The sequence below is a fragment of the Perognathus longimembris genome, chromosome 16 (genome assembly GCF_023159225.1).
Source record: "Perognathus longimembris pacificus isolate PPM17 chromosome 16, ASM2315922v1, whole genome shotgun sequence".
NCBI lineage: Eukaryota > Metazoa > Chordata > Mammalia > Rodentia > Heteromyidae > Perognathus > Perognathus longimembris.
This window is the reverse complement of record NC_063176.1, coordinates 14,812,876-14,834,201: the sequence shown is the minus strand read 5'-3', so window position 1 is coordinate 14,834,201 and position 21,326 is coordinate 14,812,876. Positions and strand designations below refer to the sequence as shown.

General features: G+C 36.5%; 1 protein-coding gene across 1 annotated transcript in view; it reads left to right on the top strand.

The window, feature by feature from the left end:
- Tdo2 (tryptophan 2,3-dioxygenase) overlaps window positions 1-21,326 on the top strand; it is a 33,386-nt gene that overhangs the window by 9,553 nt on the left and 2,507 nt on the right. Inside the window, exons 3-12 of the mRNA XM_048364103.1 lie at window positions 6,902-7,007; window positions 7,867-7,957; window positions 10,586-10,656; window positions 12,112-12,239; window positions 13,094-13,280; window positions 14,700-14,807; window positions 16,852-16,963; window positions 18,976-19,033; window positions 20,106-20,185; window positions 20,701-20,791. Of these exons, the coding sequence (XP_048220060.1) occupies window positions 6,902-7,007; window positions 7,867-7,957; window positions 10,586-10,656; window positions 12,112-12,239; window positions 13,094-13,280; window positions 14,700-14,807; window positions 16,852-16,963; window positions 18,976-19,033; window positions 20,106-20,185; window positions 20,701-20,791 (1,032 nt within the window). The remainder of the gene's footprint in view (window positions 1-6,901; window positions 7,008-7,866; window positions 7,958-10,585; window positions 10,657-12,111; window positions 12,240-13,093; window positions 13,281-14,699; window positions 14,808-16,851; window positions 16,964-18,975; window positions 19,034-20,105; window positions 20,186-20,700; window positions 20,792-21,326) is intronic.

Below are 21,326 nucleotides of genomic sequence, written 5' to 3'. Positions count from 1 at the left end.
AGGTAGTGAGTACATTCCTTATCAAATTAGCTACCTCCTCCCTCATTTTTCTCCCACCATCCTGCCCCCTAGTCCCCTCCCCTGAGTTGTACTGTTAATCTCCAACATATTGTCTTGTGGTTATTGCTGTTGCATTGGTTTGTCCTTTGACCTTTGTCTCCCCATTTTGATGTGTCCCTTTCCTTCCCAAATTCAGATAAACTTATATACAATACCCAGGGTACCAAAATCCAATACAGTGACAACAGGAGCTAAAAACCATAGGAGAGAAAAACAAAAGAAAAAGAAATAATTTCACATAGCACATTAAAAATAACAACAACGATTTCCAAATCTTGGAGTTCATTTCACTTAGCATCATCTTATATGCTCATATGTACATAGCCATTGAGCTATTGTGATCCTCTGCTACTAATTATTACCAATGAGGGAAACTTGGAATCTATGTTTCTTTGGGTCTGGCTGACTTCATTTAATATTTTTTCCAAGTCTTTCCATTTCCTAATGAATGGAGCAATGTCATTCTTTCTGATGGAAGCATAGAATTCCATTGTGTATATATACCACATTCTCTTGATCCATTCATCTACTGAGGGGCATCTGGATTGGTTCCATATTTTAGCTATGATAAGTATGCTGCAAAGAACATGGTTATGCTGGTAGCTTTAGTATGTCCTTGTCTGTGATCCTTTGAGTAAATGTACATAAATAGGGCTTCTGGGTCATAGAGGAGCTCTATGTTTAGTCCTTTCAGGAACCTTCATACTTCTTTCCAGAGTGGTTGAACAAGTTTTCACTCCTACCAATAGTAGTAGTAGTGGTAGTAGTAGTGTTCCCTTTTTTGCCACATCCCTGCCAGCATCTGTTATTATTAATTTTCTTGATAATGGCCATTCTAACTGGGGTGAGGTGGAATCTCAGTATTCTTTTGATTGCATTTCTTCAGCATTTCTTCATGTGTCTATTGGTCATTCTTATTTCCTCTTCAGAGAAGTCTCTTTTTAAGTCTTTAGCCCACAGTAAGGGGTCACTTGTTTCTTTGAGGATTTGTTTTGAGGGGACGTTTTTTGAGTTCTAAGTATATTTTAGATATGAGGCCCTTGTCTATTGTATGGTCAGTGAAGATCTCCCAATCTATGGGCTTTCTATTTATCTGGCTAACTATATCCTTTGCTGTGCAGAAGCTCTGCAGTTTGATGCAATCCCATTTGTCCAACCTTTCTTTGATTCATGTTTCTGGGTCTTTATTAAGAAAGTTTCTACCTGTGCCAAGTAGCCCTAATGTTTCTCCTATTCCTGCCTTCAGTGTTTTCAGGGTATCTGATTTTACCTTGAGATCTTTGATTTATCAGGAATTAATTATGGTGCAGGATGATATATAAAGATCTAGCTTTAGTTTTCTACAGGTGTTTAGCCAATTTTGCTAACACACCATTATTATGTTTTTGTTACTATAGCTCTGTAATAGAGTTTGAAGCTTGGTATTAATATTCCTCTAGCACTATTCTTCCTGCTAAGGATTGGTTTTGCTATTCAGGGTTTTTTATTATTCAATTTTACTTTTTGGATTTCTTCCTCTATTTCATTAAAGAATGATGTTGGGATATATTGCATTGAATTTCTAGATAGCTTTGGTATTATTGCCATGTTCATGATGTTAATCCTCCCAATCCAGAAGCATGGCAAGTTTTTCTACTTCCTTAATTCTGCTTTAATTTCCTTTCTCGGGTTTATAAGCTTTCATAATATAGGTCTTTTACTTTTTGGGTTAAGTGTATTCCTAGATATTCTTTGAGGTTATTACAAAAGGAGTTGCTTTTCTGCTTTCAGACTTACTCTTCCCATTGTGCACACACACAGAAAAGCCATTTATTTTTGAGGGTTATTTTTATACTCTGCTAATTTTCCAAAGTTTCAAACCAGCTCAAGTAACCTGGCAGTAGAGTCTATGGGGTTCTTTAAGTACAGGATCATGTCATCTGCAAAGAGAGAATTTGACTTCATCTTTCCCTGTTTGGATCCCCTTTATATTTGCATATTTTCTTATTTCTCTAGCTAGGGATTGTAATACTATATTGAAGAGGAGTGGAAAGAATAGACATCCTTGTCTCATTCCCGTTGTTAGAGGAAATGGCTTCATTTTTTTGCCATTAAGTGTAATGCTAGCTGTAGGTTTATTATACTGAGGAGTTGTCCATGGATTCTTATTTTCTCCAGAGCTTTCATCATAAATAGATGTTGGATGTTGTCAATTTTTTTTTGCATCTGTGAAGTTTATCATATGATTCTTGTCTTTGCTCCTATTGATGTAATGAATTACATAAATTGACTTGTATATAATGAACAGCTTTGCATCCCTGAAATGAATCCTGTTTATTTATAGTGTATAATTTTTTATGTGTTGTTGAAGTCAATTGGCCAGAATTTTGATGGAAAGTTTTGTATCAATATTCATCAGAGAAATAGGACAATAATTCTCTTTCTTTGATGAGTTCCTGTCTGTTATGGGATAAAGGTTATACTGGCTTCATAGAATGAGTTTGGTAGTGAACTTTCACTTTTATTGAAGAGTTTGAGGGGTATTGGTGTGAGTTCTGTTTTGAAGGCCTTATATAGAATTCAGCTGTGAATCCATCTGGACATGGGCTTTTCTTGGCTTTTCTTGCCATTTCTATTTCATTACTTGATATGGGCCTATTTAGTTGGTTTATATCCTCTTGGATAAGTTTGGGTACATCAGTATTTAGAAATTCATCCATTACTTGTAGATTCTTAAATTTGTTAGCCGATAGGTTTGCAAAATTCTCTTATGATGTTCTGAATCTTGATTTTTCTGTCTTGATGTTTCCATTCCCATGTCTGATTTTGTTTATTTGGGTGCGCTCTCTCTCTCTCTCTCTCTCTCTCTCTCTCTCTCTCTCTCTCTCTCTCTCTCTCATAAGATTTGCTAAGGTTCTGTCAATTTTGTTAATTTTTTCAAAGAACCAGCTTTTAATTTGTTGATTCTTTCTATGGTTTTTTTGGACTCTAATTCATTTAATTCTAATTTAATCTTGCTTATTTGTTTCCATCTACTATTGCATTGGGGTTTGGCTGATTGCTCTTTTTCAAGGCACTTAAGGTACATAATTAAATTGCTGGATTGAGATTTCTCCAATATATTTATGTAGGCACTCAGAGCTGTAAATTCTTCTCTGAAGCTTGCATTCGTTCTGTCTCAGAGGAGCTGGTATTTTGTGTGCTAGTTTTTGTTTAATACCATAAATGTTTGAATTTCCAATCTGATCTCTTCAATGAATCACTGGTGATTCAAGAATGTGTTGTTCAGTTTCCATGAGTTACAGGATTTTCTATGGTGGCTTTTGGTGTTGAACTCTAATTTTATTCCATTGTAGTCTGAGAAAAGGCAGGGAAACATTTCAATACTTCTGAATTTGCACAGATTTGCTTTGTGCTATATAATATCATCTGTTTTGGAGAATGATCCATGTGCTGCCCAGAAACACGTATATTTTAGTGTTGCTGGGTGAAATAGTCTCTATATGTCAGTTCAGTCTAATTGACCTATCCAACTGTTTAGTTTTGAGGTGTCTCTGTTGAGCTGTTGTGGTGTTGATCTATCCAGAGGCGACAGTGGTGTGTAAAGTCATCATCGATAAATGTGTTTGGATCTATGTGTGTTTTTAGAGTCAGTAGTGTTTGTTTGATGAAGTTGAGTGCTGTGGCACTTGATGTATAGATATTTAGGTTGGTTATATCCTCCCGATGGAGAGATCCCTTTATTCATATGTAGTAACCTTCTTTGTCTCTTCTTGCTAATTTTAATTTGAAGTCAATTTTATCTGATACTATGATTACAACTGCACCCTGTTTATTGGGACCATTCACTTGATAGATTTTATTGCAGCCTCTCACTTTCAGAATATGTTTGCTTTTGTTGGCAAGATGTGTCTCTTGAACACTTCAGAAAGATGGATCTTGCTTTTTGATCCACTTTGTCAGCCTATGTCATTTAATTGGAGAGTTAAGTCCATTAATATTGAGAGTTAGAATTGAAAGGTGTTGGTTAGTACCTGTTATTATATCTATCTTTTTAAGGACTGTGCCTTGTCAACTCTTGCTATATTTACCTGGTTTTCTATTTAGGGTCCATTTCTCTTCCAGTGTCATTTTCTTGTTGGTTTTCAATGTGTAGCACATCTTTGAGAATTTTCTGCATTGCTGGTTTCGTGGAAATATGTCGTTTCCATTTTTCATTGCTGTGGAAAGGTTTTATTTGTCCCTCAACTATGAATGAGAGCCTAGCTGTATACATTGTTCTTGGTTGGTAGTTATTTGTCTTCAGGGCATGGCATACCTTGTCCCAGCCTTTCCTTGCTTTCATGGTCTCTGCTGAGATATCAGTAGTTTTTTGGATTTTTTTCCTTTATAGGTGATTGTTCTCCTCTCCCTGGAAGCTTTAAGGATCCCTTCCTTGGTTTCTATTGATCCTGTATGGATTAGAATGTGTCAGTGGGATGTTTTGTTCTGTTCTGGTCTGGTCTGTTTGGGGGGTCTAAAAACTTGTTGTATCTGGATGGGCTTAACCTTTTGGATATGTGGGAAGTTCTCTACTAGGATTATGTTAAATATATTTCCTATTCCATTATCTTCCTTCTCTAAGCCCTCCTCAATACCTATTAGCCTTAAATTAGGCTTCCTGATTTTTATCTTGGAGCTTCTGAAGCGGGCTTTCTTGATTTTTTTTTTTTTTTTTTTGGATTTGTTTTGAATACTTTTCTGTTCTTCCTTCATAAAGTCTAGACTAACTTCAATTCTGGAAATTTGATCTTCTGAATTTCTAACCTGCTATCAAGACTTTCTACTTTGTCTTTTTTCTTCCTTCCTTCTAATTGGTCATATTTGATGGTTTCCATATCTCTACTGAAGCTTTGTTTTATGTCTTGTATGGTCTTCTTTACTTCCTTGGTTTTGAGTGCTTTCTCTCAAATCCTTTAGCTGAGTGGCTATACTTTCATTGGATTTCTTTTACTTCTGATGGATTTCCTTCAGCTTTCTGTTTGTTGCTTCCATGAATTCCTCTATTAATCTTTGGTTAGCCTCATCATGCTCATGTATAGCCATATGCAGGCTTTGTGTATTCATTCATCATGATTGCCAGTATTGTTTGGAAAGCATTTTGAGGACTATCTTCTATGTTTTTCATTTACTGCTTTGTTGCCTGTTTATTCTGAGTGGGAGTTGAGGTTCCCTGACTTACCATTTTTCTTATGTTTCTTCTCCCCATTTGGAAATACAAGCAAATCCAATAGCACACCAGGAGACAATTTTTAAGACATGAGAAAAACCAGCCCAGAGCACTGTAGTTGCACAGACCTTAGAGGTTCACAATCATAGGTAGGTATTTCCACTCTCTCCTTTTTGGATATAAAAACAAATCCAATACTATCATAGAACACAGTTTTAAGATGAAAACCCACCCCTGAAACTTGTCATTGCACTGATATTGGAGGTTCAAATGATAAATACTTAATATCTCTGCTTTTCTTTGCTAGGGAAGCATTTTGTGATTCAGGAATGGGGATTATGTATAGTGGTAAACATTGAACAAATCTGTCATTTGGTTTAAAACAATCTGGACTGAAAGGATAACTCAATGAGCCACTTTGACACAATCAAAATGAATACAAATGCAGTGTAGCTCAACAACCAACAACTAGGGATCCATGGACTAAGAAGATCGAAAAGGATGGTTGAGCAGAAATTAAGATGTATAAGGAAAAGCAGGAAGAGGCAATTAGGATAGAGTAATGAAGGGAAGAAAAGGAACAGAAGGAAGATAATTGAGACCTAAATTCTGAGAAAGAAGAAAAAAGTAAAAATTAGAAAAAATATAAGGAAGGAACTAGAAAACTTATCAATTATATAAGTATAAAGATTAATCCTAAAATTAAAGGTACTAAGATTGAGAAATAGAGATTTCTATAATCAAAATCTCAATTATGTATGTATATAATGAAGGAGGAGGCCTAATGAACACTGCCACGTATGTATCTAGGGGTGAGCAGAACAGCAGCAAAATAGAAAGGCAATTTTTAAAAAACAGGAACAAGAGGAAAAATGATGAAAAAATTAAATATATATATATATATATATAATTAGAAAAAAGAATTCTTCAATTTATTTGGGTGATGTTGTGTCTCCCCTGTGTCCATGATCCAGTCTCTTGATGTAGCTTCTGATTTCCTTGTGATGGTGAGTTTTCTTGTGGTATAGTTGCTTTGTTATTTCAGAAGCTCATCTTTCTGGAAATGTACCATTGAACTTGACTAGATAAATGCTATCTTTTTTTAACTTGGCCTCTATTGATTTATTTGATGTTTGTTACTTTGGATATACAAACAGATTTTGGCAAGTCAGATGGTTTAATTTGACAGAATATCTCCTTAACCAAACAAAGTATGCCCAATGACCATCCACTTTAAAGTTTACAGAAGCTCAGTTCTGAGTCAGTTGAAATGAGAACTTATCTAAGAGACCCAGAAGAGTGCTGATTGGCTGAGCAGTGGTAAGAAGGATACATAAAAAGTCTGCTGTGGGACATCTGGGAAGGTCAATGCTACCGTTCTACAGTCAACCTGCTTGCTCCCAACACAGTGTCTCTTCACCATGAGCGGGTGCCCGTTTTTAGGAAACAAATTTGGGTGAGTATTTGCCTCACTTCTAATGGAGTTAGGCTCCTTAAACTGTACAACATGAGCATGTTCATGTGTAAGATTAAAAAGTGTTCAGCCCTGCCACATTGATGCCCTTCATTAATAATCTAAGTAATATTAGTAATAGAGAATTAGTCAACTGTGTTTTTTCATGCTCTCTTTTTTGTTATTTATTCAAACTGTAGATATGCTTTTAAAAATCTATCTCTAGAAGACAGCAGAGAAGACAATTCACAAACAGGTGTGAATAGAGCCAGCAGAGGAGGGCTTATCTATGGGAATTACCTACAGGTAAGTAGTGCCACAGGGACTGGCTGCTCTTTTAGACACTAAAGTCTTTTTCCTTCCATCTCTTCTGCTTTATTTTTCTTCCTTTCTTTCATCCCTTCTCTCTGTATCTTCTGTCTGTCTCTTTCCTTCCTTCCTTCCTTCCTTCCTTCCTTCCTTCCTTCCTTCCTTCCTTCCTTCCTTCCTTTCCTTTCCTTTCCTTTCCTTTCCATTTTCTCAATAATCAGTAACATTCTGTATCTAAAGATACCCATATCATACCAATTTATGTCTTTTCTAACATTTGGAAAAATTCAGCTCTCTGGTTGAGGTGTAATAAAAACCAGAGAATCCAGACTCTGGGCAGAAAAGTATAAACAATAAAACAGTGTCAATAACAGTCAGTTTTACACAACTTGTATAAATAAGACAGAGTCAATAAATTTTAAGCCTAGATAAGTGTAAATGCATTTTGCATACTTTTTTGAATCTTTCATCACAAAGTGGAACTGTAAAAGGCACACTATGTATTTTTGTGAAATCAATTGTAAGTAAAAGAGATGTCAACAGATGAAGTATCTGGAGGCTGTCTGGTTCACTTGAAGTCTGTTTGCCTCCTCCTTCCCCCACCCCTTTTCTTCCTCTTCCTCCCCATTCTTCAAAAGGAAATCTGTTAGACTCAGAAGAAGAGTGATTTGCTAAATCTCAGAATAATAAGAACTCACAAAACCCAACTCCTTGGTTGTATAAAACAAGATAGATTTTTTTTTTGAGGACTTTGGGACCTACAATTTCCATACTGTCCTCCACTTCATCTTAAAGTTGATTCCATAACACAAGTTATTCAGTTTTAAATTCAGTGTCTCTATATTTTCATTTAAAGTTGGAAAAAATTTTGAGTGCACAAGACCTCCAGAGTGAAATAAGAGGAAATAAAATTCACGACGAACATCTTTTTATCATAACTCATCAAGGTAAGTTGTAAAGGGGTGAACAACTAATCCAGGTGGCTAATCATCAAAAATGAGGACAGCTGCTATCTTTTATCTAAAAGATGGCGAAGAACAAGGGATTGTGTTTGTGACAAGATGGAGAATTCTTTTCCATGTGAGATAAATTCTCATAGGACCTTTTCTGCATTTTACATCAGTCATCTCTGTCTTCTTCATGTGAATGAGGTCACATGAACGACTTTTAGCTTTGTCCTTGGCTCAGAGGGTGATTTTCATTTCTTAGCATTCCATTAAGAACTTGCAAGTTCAGATGTGGCTACTTCTCAATGCTAAAACAATACCACTTGCAAGGAACAAAACATCTGAATTTATTGCAGATTTGCTTAAGTTTGTAAAAATCTAGTACTGAACAAAAAATAATTTTTGAGATACGTTTTTTGTTTGTTTGTTTGTTTCATTTTGCCAGTCCTGGGGCTTGGGACTCAGGGCCTGAGCACTGTCCCTGGCTTCTTTTTGCTCAAGGCTAGCAGTCTACTTCTTGAGCCACAGCACCACTTCTGGCCATTTTTTTCAGGAACTTCTGTGTATGTGGTGCTGAGGAATGGAACCCAGGGCTTCATGCATGCTAGGCAAGCCTTCTACTGCTAAGCCACATTCCCAGCCCCAAGATACGTTTATCAACTGCAGATTTCCAATGTCTGAGCAGTGGCTTATAATCTAGAAATGTATTAATACAGGAATTTGGAGGTTCCTGAGCACACGTTTTATAAATGTGTACCTGGGACTCCCCCCCTCTTCCCCAATAGGAAGAACACTGTTTCTTTAGTTGTCAGTGTAATAGGATTGTCATGTGTCACAAGTTTGACCCAATCACTGATCCATCCTCCATGGCTAAACACATTCTCCACCCCTTCCAATTCTTTGTGTCTTTTCTCCTAATGATTTCTTGCATCACTGATTGCTGAACATGGCAAACTCCTCAGGAAGTAACTAAAGATGGAAGTCATTCGAATTTACATGACACTTCTGTGTTATGTTTACATTTTTGTTGTAGGCTGATACAAAAGCAAACTGATAGAAGAGGAATTGTGGCCTCGGACACACTAGGAACTCAAAATCTGTTTAGTAAAAGGTGAAAGATTTATATGACCTGAAGAGAAACCAGAGTATTCAAAATCTCTTTAGAATCCCATTTTTACCATTGTAAAATGAGGATAAATTTTTCTCTTTCTTTTTAATAGACTTCCCATGAGGATAAAATGAGGTTGTGTGAATTAAGCACTTAGCTCAGAATATAGCCAATAGTAATCTTTTAACAGTCAGTATCATTATTTAATGAGGACATTTTCCTTCCATTCTTCTATCATAGTAGTAGCCATGAGACTAGTGACATAAGGTTAAACCTGAAAAAGAGATACGTATACCAAGAGATATTTGATTTTCTTTTGGCCCAAATATGAAAATTAGATCTCTCTAAAACCTCTTTAAATATAATTTAAAATTGTAATTAGATCATCTTAATTATCATAAAACCATAGCCTATAATCTACAAAATAGAATCAAATAGGCTACACCAGAAAGAGCTAAGTCTCCTTGCTTCCTGTGCTCATCTCATTCTTATGTTGACGATTTAATGTTTTTCATAAAATAACTCAGGGTTTACATTAAGCCAATACTCTGCTTGATATTCAAGCAACAAATATAGATATATATGACCAAATCCTGTTTCTCGAGGTTAAACTGTTGGTAGAAAGGGAAAATAATACAGATATGAAGAACACATTTTGCTTGCCAAAATAATCTAATAAAGGAGTCAAAATGTGTTATACTTAAGCTTCCACTTGTAAGTTAATTTATCTAACCAGTAAAAGCTTTCCCCTTCAATAGCATCAATGCAGTTTTATAACCTTTAATGTCAGATTTACCATTTGATATCCCCTGTGAAAAGCAAAAACAATTTCACAAATCCTTCAGCAGAAATGCTGTGACAGAATTCATACTTAAACAAATAGCCATAGTATAAAAATGGATATTCTAAAAGAAAACGTACTACATAATGTTGAATCCACTTCAGTAAAGGTTTTCTTGGGAATAAACCATGAGGGTAATTAGAAGCTTTGCCATTATTATTTTACCACATCTGGCCAAAGTGGGGTCATTTGTCCTGGCCGCTGAGTTGCTAGGGTTTTGTTTTTATAATAAACAACCACAACCACAACAAATATCTACTGTATTTTAAGTAATTGAGCTCCAAATGTTCAATCATAAAAGCTTGTAATCTTGCATTTAGGCTAGTGATTATTAATTTCTCTATTTATACTTGAAGCTTAATACTACTGCTATTGTGCACATACCAATAGCTCCCACACAGGAAGTGAATGGGGTGTGTGCCCTACTCTAAGTTTGCTCATTGGAATCAGGGGAACAATAATAACAAATGTAATCATGTAGGTGAAGGCCTGGTACACTCACACGTTGGACAGGTGGAGGGTATTGTAATACTAGCATTTAGGTGTGCCATAAAATGAGCATCTGTTTTCTGTTTGTGGATTTAAAATTTATATTCAATTTTTAAATTCAGTGTGTTAAACATTTCTCATATAATTATGGCCAAAGAGGCACCTAATTGACAATGGTTTTCTATTACAGCTTATGAACTCTGGTTCAAACAAATCCTCTGGGAGTTAGATTCTGTGCGAGAAATCTTCCTGAATGGCCATGTAAGTTATTACACTATAATACTGACAACATGCTTGGGGGGCGTGGAATAGAAAATATGAACATAAACATTTGAATATCAACTATTGAAATAACTAATATTAAAATAATATTAATAACTAATATTAAAATAAGTGTTAAACAGATCATTTAGTTATATTTTCCCACTGCCTTTGCTGTGAGACTTCTTTCATTTTCAAGCTATTTGTGTAGAACTCAATATTTTTCTCTAAAATAAGGCTGCAGAGAGGCCCTTTAGGTAACACAACTGCACTTCTAATGAGTAGTGGCTGTGTGGAGATTAGAAGAGTAATGGGTGAGATGAGAAAGAAAGAGGAGTGAATCCAGAGACAGAAAAGGAAGAGGAGAACAAGTGAAAGGAAAGGGGGAGTATAGAAAAGAAAAGAAGAGAGGAAGGCAGAGCAGAGCCTAAGAAGATGATGACAAAGAGTTCCGTCTGAGCCTTCCCATTTCCATTTGTCTTCTTCTTCCCAAGCCCCTCAACAAATATGTGTCTTCTGGTCCGTTCTGCTTCCTGGGGTCGTGGAAGGGTGCCCAGATATCCACATGCGCATGCTAATGTGTGTCAGCGCAGTTCCAAAGCTTGCCAATGGCAGTGTCGAAGGGTCGATTTATCCAGGTCTTGCTTAATCCTAAAAGTTGTATGGGACGTTGACCTTTCTCCTCTGAAGCAAAACTGAAAAACTGGTTTTGAAATCAGCAGGAGTGATGTTCTAGAACTTACATCTATCTTGTGTTCATCTAATTTTCTAATTTTATTTTAATTTTTTATTGTCAAACTGATTTACAGAGAGGTTACAGTTTCATACGGTTAGGCATTGGATCCATTTCTTGTACTGTTTGTTAACTCCTCCCCATTCCCCCCTCCACCCTCCCCTTTTACCTCTCCTCCCATGAGTTGTTCAGTTGATTTACACCAAACAGTTTTGCAAGTATTGCTTTTGTAATCGTTTGTCTTTTTTACCCTGTGTCTCTCAATTTTGGTATTCACTTTCCTAGTTCTAATTAATACCAGTATACACGGTTTGCAGTGCACTCAGATAAGATACAGTGATAGTGCAGGTACCACCACAGGAAGGGGATACAAGAGGATCATCAACAATAGAGGCTACGGTTTCACACGGCATGTTGAAAGTAATTACAACAGTGATATAACAGTTGTTTCCATAACATGGAGTTCATTTCACTTAGCATCATTTTATGTGTTCATAAGGGTATAGCTATTGGGCTCTTGTGATCCTCTGCTGTGACTAGCCTAAACCTGTGCTAATTATTCCCTACTATTCTGATCCGGCAAACATTCTTTGTCCACAGCTCTTAGCCCGGCATGCACTTACAGAAAATTTTGCTCTGAAATTCCCTTTTAAAGTGTAAGACATCTTATCCTGTCAGAATCTGTATTGGGTACTCAGTACTTTTCCTCCCCTGCCCACCAGGTCAGGGATGAAAGGAACATGCTCAAGGTGGTGACTCGCATGCACCGAATCGTCGTGATCCTTAAGCTCCTGGTGCAGCAGTTCTCTGTGCTGGAAACCATGACAGCCTTGGACTTCAATGACTTCAGGTGAGCACCTGTGGCCAGGAAAGTGCGGTGGGGCTTGTCTTCTTGTTCACGTGGGTAACAGGAGACTGTATAAGGCATGGGACATAGGACTCTGGCCTACTGACACAGGATGTTGAGGTCTTCAATCAGAAAGTATATGGCAGGTTACCAGCACTTCATGAGATGCTTTGACATAAAAAATAGTATGAACAGCTGGGTACTGGTGGCTCATGCCTGTAATCCTAACTAGTAGTTAGGAGGAGATGTAAGGATTGAAGTTTGAAGCCCGTCTTTTGATTGTGGATTTGGCATTAGCTGCATCATGTTTTTAGAAATTCTCTCACTGATGTTTATAAAGATACTAGGTAGTGAGATAATCGATCATATCCCAGAGTGTAACGTATTGGAAGTATAAAAATATTTGCATGCAGTCTTCTAATATTGTGAGGTAAAAACAATTGCCCAATGGTCATTTTTTCCTTAGAAAAAATTACCATACATACATATGTATCCTAACACACATGTGGACAAGTGTATACATTTGTTCAAAGTATACTTATGGCAAATTAATATAATAATACATAGCTTCATATTTACAATTATGGATTATATACATACATATGTGCACACATGTATACATTAGGGATTTCACAAGGAGGAGCTTCAAATTGCTTGGCATCAATAATGATGCTTAAGCCTTTCATGGTTCTCTTAAGTTGCAGTAAGGATGGAGTCACATATAGAGTTGGAGTAGGCTGTGTGTGTCTGTTCTCTGTGGTATACTGACAGCCCTCACGGGAGAAGAAGCATTGGCAATACTAACCCATCTCTTCATTTCTCTTCTTCCCTCTCCCTTCCTCTACTTTCTCGTAAAGAGAGTATTTATCTCCTGCATCAGGCTTCCAGAGTTTACAATTCCGACTACTGGAAAACAAGATTGGTGTTCTTCAGAGCTCCAGAGTCCCTTACAACAGAAGGCATTATCGTGATAACTTCAAGGGAGAAGATGATAAACTGCTACTGATATCCGAGCAGGAGAAAACCCTTCTGCAGCTCGTGGAGGTACATGCCCTGCTGTTTTTTTTTTCAAATAAACTTGATACCTGCTATTAATTTAGCTTCTGCTAGATCCAAAATTTAAATCTCATATAAGAGTTGGGTTATACATTCCTAGTTAATAAAGAGAGAAAAAAATTATGAAAATACATATCTTGTATTTTCAACTTGTAACATATTAAAAATATAGAGCATTTGATATTTTCTGTAATTGATTGTATGTTAATATTTAAAAATTTCATTATGCCACTTATACAATTTTTAACATTTCAACTAAGCAATGTTCATTTAGCCATTCTCTTCCTGTGATTAAGTATTCAATTTTATTTCTATAAAATATATTTGATAAATATGTATTCAGAAAAAAATTGATTTGAAACATTTTCCTTTGATATATTCCTCAATTAAGTCAAATTTCTTTAGAATTCTTTATAATACTTTAGGATTCTTTCCTTCCATACTCAATTTCTCTAGGATCTATAAGTAGTCTCCAAGGATTACTAGTTCTATTGTTAGTAAGTTATGAAATGAGTATTTTGTTTGTACATCATTCACAAAGCCTTTATACATGCAAATTAAATGTTTATTTCAGCGAGTTATACTATATTCTTCAGTCTCTGAGTGTTATGAATATAAACTTAGGTTATTGTAGTTTAAATGTTATTTTATAGTTGTTTATTATGCTAGGGTAAACATTACAAAGCTAATTTTAAAATGAATTACAGCTTATACCAGTATCAATATGTATGCAGGCAGATCTGTATGAACTTAGTTTTCCTTCTAAATATTGGATAATCTTAAAATAAATTGCATAATGAAATGAAAAGAGATGTTATTTTATATCTTGATATTTTTCTTAGCTTCTAAAATATTTTTTGAGAAAAAGAACATTATTAAAACAGTGTTTTTGTAGCTATGCACAGCTTCCCACCTCGAATCCAACTGGGACTCTTATAATCATGTACTTTTTAAGAAATAAAGAGTAAATATTATTAATAATGACTACCTAAAGATTTGGAAATTGGGCTGGAAATATAGCCTAATGGTAGAGTGCTTACCTCGTATACATGAAGCTCTAGGTTCGATTCCTCAGCACCACATACATAGAAAAAGCCAGAAGTGGCACTGTGGCTCAAGTGGTGGAGTGCTAGCCTTGAGCAAAAAGAAGCTCAGGGATAGTGCTCAGGCCCTGAGTCCAAGCCCCAGGCCAGGTCAAAAAAAAAAAAAAAAAAAAGACGAGGAAATTGAAACACATCAATTTCTATTTCATAAATTAAATAAACTAAAGTAAAAATATTAAATCAATTTCAAGATTTTTGAATTTAGGAAAACTTTTTCTTCAATTTTCTAAAAATAACAATAGTATATTTTATATGGTTTGAACTTTTCCATGTATTTTATCTAAAAAAATGATTCTTGCTTAAGGCATGGCTGGAAAGAACACCTGGTTTAGAGCCTCATGGATTTAACTTTTGGGGAAAGTTTGAAAAGAACATCATCAATGGTCTGGAAGAGGAATTCATACAAATTCAGGTATTTATAATGTCATGAGTTATTATGAATTTATTAATAGTAATAGAATGACAATCCTGGGGCTTGAACTCAGTAATGGCGATCTCACTTTTGTTGTTGTTGTTGTTTAAGGCTTATGCTCTAACACTTGAGCCACAGCTTCACTTTCTTCTTTTCACTAGTCAGTTGTGACAATTGTCCCTCAGACTTGTTAGTTAATAGTGATGAGTCCCTCAGATTTGTCTGTCCAGGCTGGCTTGGAATCTTGATGCTCAGATCTTAATCTCCTGAGTAGCTAGGATTATGTGTGAGTCACTAATTCCCAGCTCAATCAAATATATTATTTAAGCCACATAAATTTCTTTTGCTTTAACACATCAGTTTGGTCCTTTTTATTGAATGTATACAACACTAAGTTGTTATTGTATAAATAATGCTATTGAGTTCTCATTTTCCCTAAGTCACAGGTGTTTCCTTCTCTCTTCACTATGGTTCTTCAAAGAATCATTTACTTGAGAAAAACTGAATTGGGTAATGCTTAATGATTCTTAATGCTGCACTTTCCAGCCACAGGGCATGGGCTCAAACTTCACTTCCCTTGTGGAACTCTGTGACCATAAACAAATTACTTAACTTGTCCTTGCTTCACTTTTAACATTGGTAAATGAGGTAAAATGGCAAATGAGGATGTCCATCTTAAATGTCTTTTAAGAGCATTAAATGCTTGTAAAGCATTCAGGAAAAAAAGCTACATCTCACCTTAAATCCACTCCAATTTCCCTGCCTCATCTCTCTCACAAATAGTATCCATATGGCTTAATCTAATAGTCATTTTTAGTCCTAATTTTATTTGTTCTCTTGGTAGCACTCAATATTTCTTCCTTAAGCATATTTTCCCTGAGATTTTAGTAAACTGCATCCAATGGGTTGCTTCTGTTTACTACTTTACTTCTTTCTCTCTCAGACCAATGAACAATAGAGCTTTCATATGTACTGACTCAAGCCTTTCTGTCCTGTGTTTTTCATTATCTGTACTTACTCATCAGTAATTCTCAAACATTTACCTCCGACTTGAATATTTGCTTCATTTTCAGATTACACACTTCGCATTCTAGTTGGTACTTCCTTAAAACAGATGAGTAAAACTGAGCAGAAACTTTCCCTGCTGCCTCTCACACTGACCTCCTTTCAGAGTTAAGGATGATTTTCTCCTTTATGTCTTCCATGGTCTAGCAACCCAGAATTAGGTCTTGCTCTCACTTTCTTCAACCACTTCTTTGAGCAGTCACCAAATCTGACCACATTTAGCTTTCAAGTAGTTCTCAGATATCTATTTCACCCACCAGTAACACTGGAGAAACAGATTAGTGATGATGTTCACCTGGCTAAATAATGCTTTGGTTCAGAATTTCAATAGACTATGTAGTTTCTTCTAAGAATCTTCAACATTCTCTCAGTTGAATTTATTTCTGTGTTAAACAATTGATATTTAAAATTATCTCACTAAATAAAAGATAAAATCAATTTATCTCAACATTGGCAATATTGTTTCCCCTCTTTCATTTGCCTTAGTTGATCTCTCACAATTTTATTTTATTTTATTCTTTTGGTGACAGTCCTGGGGCTTGAATTTAGGCTCTGGGTTCTGTTCCTGAGGTTTTCTGCTCAAGGCTATTGCTCTACTACTTGAGCCACAACTTCACTTCTGGCTTTTTAGGTGGTTAACTGGAGAAAAGAGTCTTATGGACTTTCCTGACCACGGCTTAGAACCATGATCCTCAGATCTCAGTCTACTGAGTGGCTCAGATTACAGGGGTGAGCCACTCACACAATTTTTATGAGAATATTTGAAAATTTCAAATTATTTCAATTGAAATGAAAGGCTAGAATCAGTGCATCAAAGATTTTTCTCATAAGGAATATTTTCTCAATTGTAATATTAAACAATAAATATTCCAGGTACATACTCTAAGCAAACAGAGACTATATTTCTCCTATGTAAGGCATTCTAAAATAGGAATCTGTTCTCTGGCTCGGGAATTTTCACGAAATGTTTTTCTTCAAGGCTAAAGAAGAATCTGAAGACAAAGAGGAACAGATGGCTGAATTTCAGAAGCAGAAAGAGGTATTGCTGTCCTTATTTGACGAGAAACACCATGACCATCTTCTTAGTAAAGGTAGATATAATTTTTTTTCCTAAAGATGCTTTCCCTGGAATATAGGTGTATCATATGTAATATATGAGTATAACCATATAATTGTATAATACTATCAAACCTAAATGGGAAGAATAACATAAGAATTACTATTTTACTTGATGAAATAAGAACTGGGTGGATGTCATCTCTATAAATCCTCTGTGAACATGTCTCTATGTCCACTGTATTTAAGACACAAGCAAAATCCTCCCTATGAGATGCTACATGCCAGGGATACAAGGGTAAATGGAATGCGGATTTTTGTTGTTGTTGCATGCTCTTGTGTGTGTGTGTGTGTGTGTGTGTGTGTGTGTGTGTGTGTGTGACAGAACTAGGGCTTAAACTCGTTTGACTATTTTGCTAACAGCTAGCTCTCTACCATCTGAGACACATCTTCCCCTCCAGGTTTTTGGTGGTTGATTGAATATAAAAGTCTCGCAGATTTATCTCCAGGGTTAGTTTTGCAGTTTCATCCTCAGACCTCAACTCTTTTCCCAAATCTCAACTTTCTGTGTAGACAGAATTGCATTTGCAATACTAGAGGTTTTCAACATGCTCCCAGCCTAACTGAGGAGAGGAAAGGAAGTCATTGCAATTGGGGACCTTGTGTTAGTGGTAAGAGGAGGAAGGCACAACCTTGAGGCTGAAGGTTTTAATGGAGGAAGTCTTGCCTAAGGAGATCAGGAAATGCCTCTATGTAGACTTTCGATACAACTCACATTGAGATATCACTTCCTGAAACCAATAAACAAGTATAATTAGGATCTTTATTACTTAAATCTTCTCTCTATTTTGACTTATGTTCACTTTGATTTAGAAATAATATGCCTTAAAACTTTTGAGAAATAGGCAAGATAGAAGTAACAAGTCCAAGATGTGGCAAAACATGAGCTTAGCATGACTTTTGTTCTATAAGCTTCAAATTTGTTAACTTCAGTGAGGTTTCCAAAATCTTTGGTGATGATTGGCAAGCCTTATTTTCCTGCTGTTCAGAGAAATGCTTTCTACTAGCACACACACGATTGAATTTAATCTCTGTGCAGTTTAAGGCCACGAAAGCAAATTTTAAGTGAACTAGAGAAAATTACTTTTAATAGAAGATATATATATTTTTAAATAATCAGATTTTTTTTTTTTTTTTTTTGGCCAGTCCTGGGCCTTGGACTCAGGGTCTGAGCACTGTCCCTGGCTTCTTCCCGCTCAAGGCTAGCCCTCTGCCACTTGAGCCACAGCTCCGCTTCTGGCCGTTTTCTGTATATGTGGTGCTGGGGAATCGAACCTAGGGCCTTGTGTATCCGAGGCAGGCACTCTTGCCACTAGGCTATATCCCCAGCCCCAAATAATCAGATTTTCCTAACATGTTATTTAGAGGTTGAGATGGCACTGTTCAAAAAGAAATGTACACATCACTTGGCCTATGCAGCTGTAGTCCCTCTTTACATCATCGCCTTTACAATAAAAATAAATTAAACAACAAGAACAACAAAGTTAATGCATATTAATTGCACAAAGGGGTTTATTGTGGTATTTCCACACGTGTACATGCTCTACTTTGATCAAATTCATGCCCTCTACCACTCACTGGAGGTTTTAAGGATTACAAAGTTCATCTATCTATCCTCCATAATGTGTGTGTTATGTTTTTGTGTGGGTGCTTACACTCGCATACACTAAGGAATTTTAAAAAATGAATGTAAGGCCAGGCTCTGGAGGTTCATACCTGAAATCTTAGCTCCTCAGGAGGCTGAGACCTGAGGATCACAGGTTGAAGTCAGCGTTGGCAGCAATGTCCTCATCAGACTCTTATCTCCAATTAACCACTCACAAACTAGGAAGTGATGGTGTGGTTCATGTGGTAGATTGTTTTCTAAAACGATACCCACCGTGTAAATATTTAAAAATTATCTCCTTGATAATTTTTAAGGAGATAGCAAATTAATTTGGCTGCTCTACCTTACCCATGAGCTTAGATCTTGCTGTTTGTCTTGCAGGTGAAAGACGATTGTCGTACAGAGCACTGCAGGGAGCACTGATGATTTACTTTTACAGGTAAAACTCACCAGAATACAAGGATGCCAGTTCAAACTTAGAATCAGATATAAATAACATGCCAAGTGTGCTACTTATATATTGAAATCAAATGTAATACAGTATTTAAATATTTAAGAAAATAGAAAAGATGGTTGAACATTTTTCAACAGTGTAACTCTATTCTTTTAGCAGATTATATGGATGTGCACACACAGATTAGTCAAAATCCTTTTTATTAAGTCTTACAACGTAGTGTGGGCCCTAATAGGCTGAAGCTCACTGATTCTTAGAAACTCCATCATGCAGTGTATTCTGTCATTTGAATTGCAGGGTTCCTCATAGATAATGTCTCCCCATCTATGTTATGAAGTTCAAGTAAAATTGCCTCCCCTCTCTGAAATGTGCACTGGCCCTGGAGTGTTCGCTTCCTCCTGCCTCATGGGGGTGGAGGACATTTGGGATGGGAGCTCACACCACTGAGCCCTTCACCAGGAGCAGAAAAGACTCAAGCACCTACTCAAGTACCTACTTTTACAGGATGTTGTTTTTCTAAAAAAAAAAAAAAAAAAAAAAAGAACTTTTTAAAACCCTTCAAATCTGGTTCTTCAGAGTATCAATAGAAACCAAATATTTGACTTGGTTCCTCCTGTACTTAAAATATATACCACTAAAGCTAAGTTATCCTGAGTAAATTAAGCAATGAGAAGATTGAAAAACTTAAGGAAAAATTGGGAAAATAGAAAAAGTAAAAAAATAGTTGTATGTGTGTGTGCGTGTGTGTGTTTAATCTAGAAGCTTTTCCATTTGTTTTGATTTGGAATAGTATATATCATCCTTTTAAGAACCTGTTTGGAGTAACTTTGGTTAGTTATATCCTGTATATCCTATAGAACCACACAGATATCTCACAAGTTCTGGGAAGTATTATTTGAATTTTTGAGGTAAAGAAATACAAACTGAGAAGAATCCAAGCTTGTCGCTGCTCCCACGTGGCCAAATGAACATTTCATTCCAGGGCTAATTCTAAAACTCATATTCTTCCCAATTCACTGATTCTCCTGAAGACGTATCTGCTCACGCTTTTCTTTAGGGAAGAACCTCGATTCCAGGTCCCTTTCCAGTTGCTGACCTCTCTTATGGACATGGACACACTCATGACCAAATGGAGATGTAAGTCGTCCTGTGCCTCCACACTCCGTCTCCCACACGCCTCTTCCTTTACTTCAACACCTTTGAGGACTCCTGAGAATAGTTAAATCCATTTGGGACCAGAAGGAAAATGAGCTTTAAGTTAAAGGAAGGGTTTTTATTATATATTCGAAATGTGTTCATTTAATACCAAGGCATTTTAAAGTACAGTTTTACAGTCTCTCTTTTTTTCTTCATTGGAGGACTGGTCTCCCAAATGCCAACCTGGCAAGGGTCCAGGAGAAGTCATTAAGTGACCATCCTGCCCTTGCTGAGCTCACAGACTCAATGCAGTGCTGGAGGGAGCCCACACGATGTGGGGTGCCAGGCAACCTGCTGTTCCCATCTGGTGCTCACAGATGAGCCTTCCATCTGGCGAAGTGATAAGGTGTCAGCCTTTTATCAGAAGCAATCATCATTACCAAACCCTTGTTTTTAGAATAGTGTGGAACTAATGGCATCAAATCTCCATGTAGTAAATGCGTGTGTTTGCCTAGATAACCATGTGTGTATGGTGCACAGGATGCTGGGCAGCAAAGCCGGTACAGGAGGCTCCTCAGGCTACTACTACTTGCGCTCGACCGTGAGGTAAGAGGGGAGTTCTCCTCCTCACTGGGGTGGCGATCACCAAGTCTGTTTCTGCACATTTGAACTGATAAAAGTGCACGAGCAGTTAGATAGCACCGCTCCTGCTGATCCTTTGGAGCCAGTCATAGACAGTCCTCCATGGTGGAACTTCAGCATTTTGCTTGTGTGATGCGAAGGGACCTGAAAGCAATAACTGTCTTTGTAGACTTGTTTCAGCTTAGGTTTTCAGTAGCCTGCAACCATCGTAAGTTGTACTAACGTCATCTTTGCCAGATCAAGAACACAGCTAAAACATTGTCTTATTTCATGTGCCTATTTAATATTATAAAACTACTTTCAACTGTTTCAACTATCAAAAGAGAATTCTTTATAGTGTTTTTTTTTCTTTTTTTTTTCTCAAATATTTATTATCAAACTGACGTACAGAGAGGTTACAGTATCATACGTTGGGCATTGGATACTTTTCTTGTACTGTTTGTTTTTATAGTGTTTTTTTAAGGCCCAAAGTCAACATTTACTGCAGACTTAAGACACG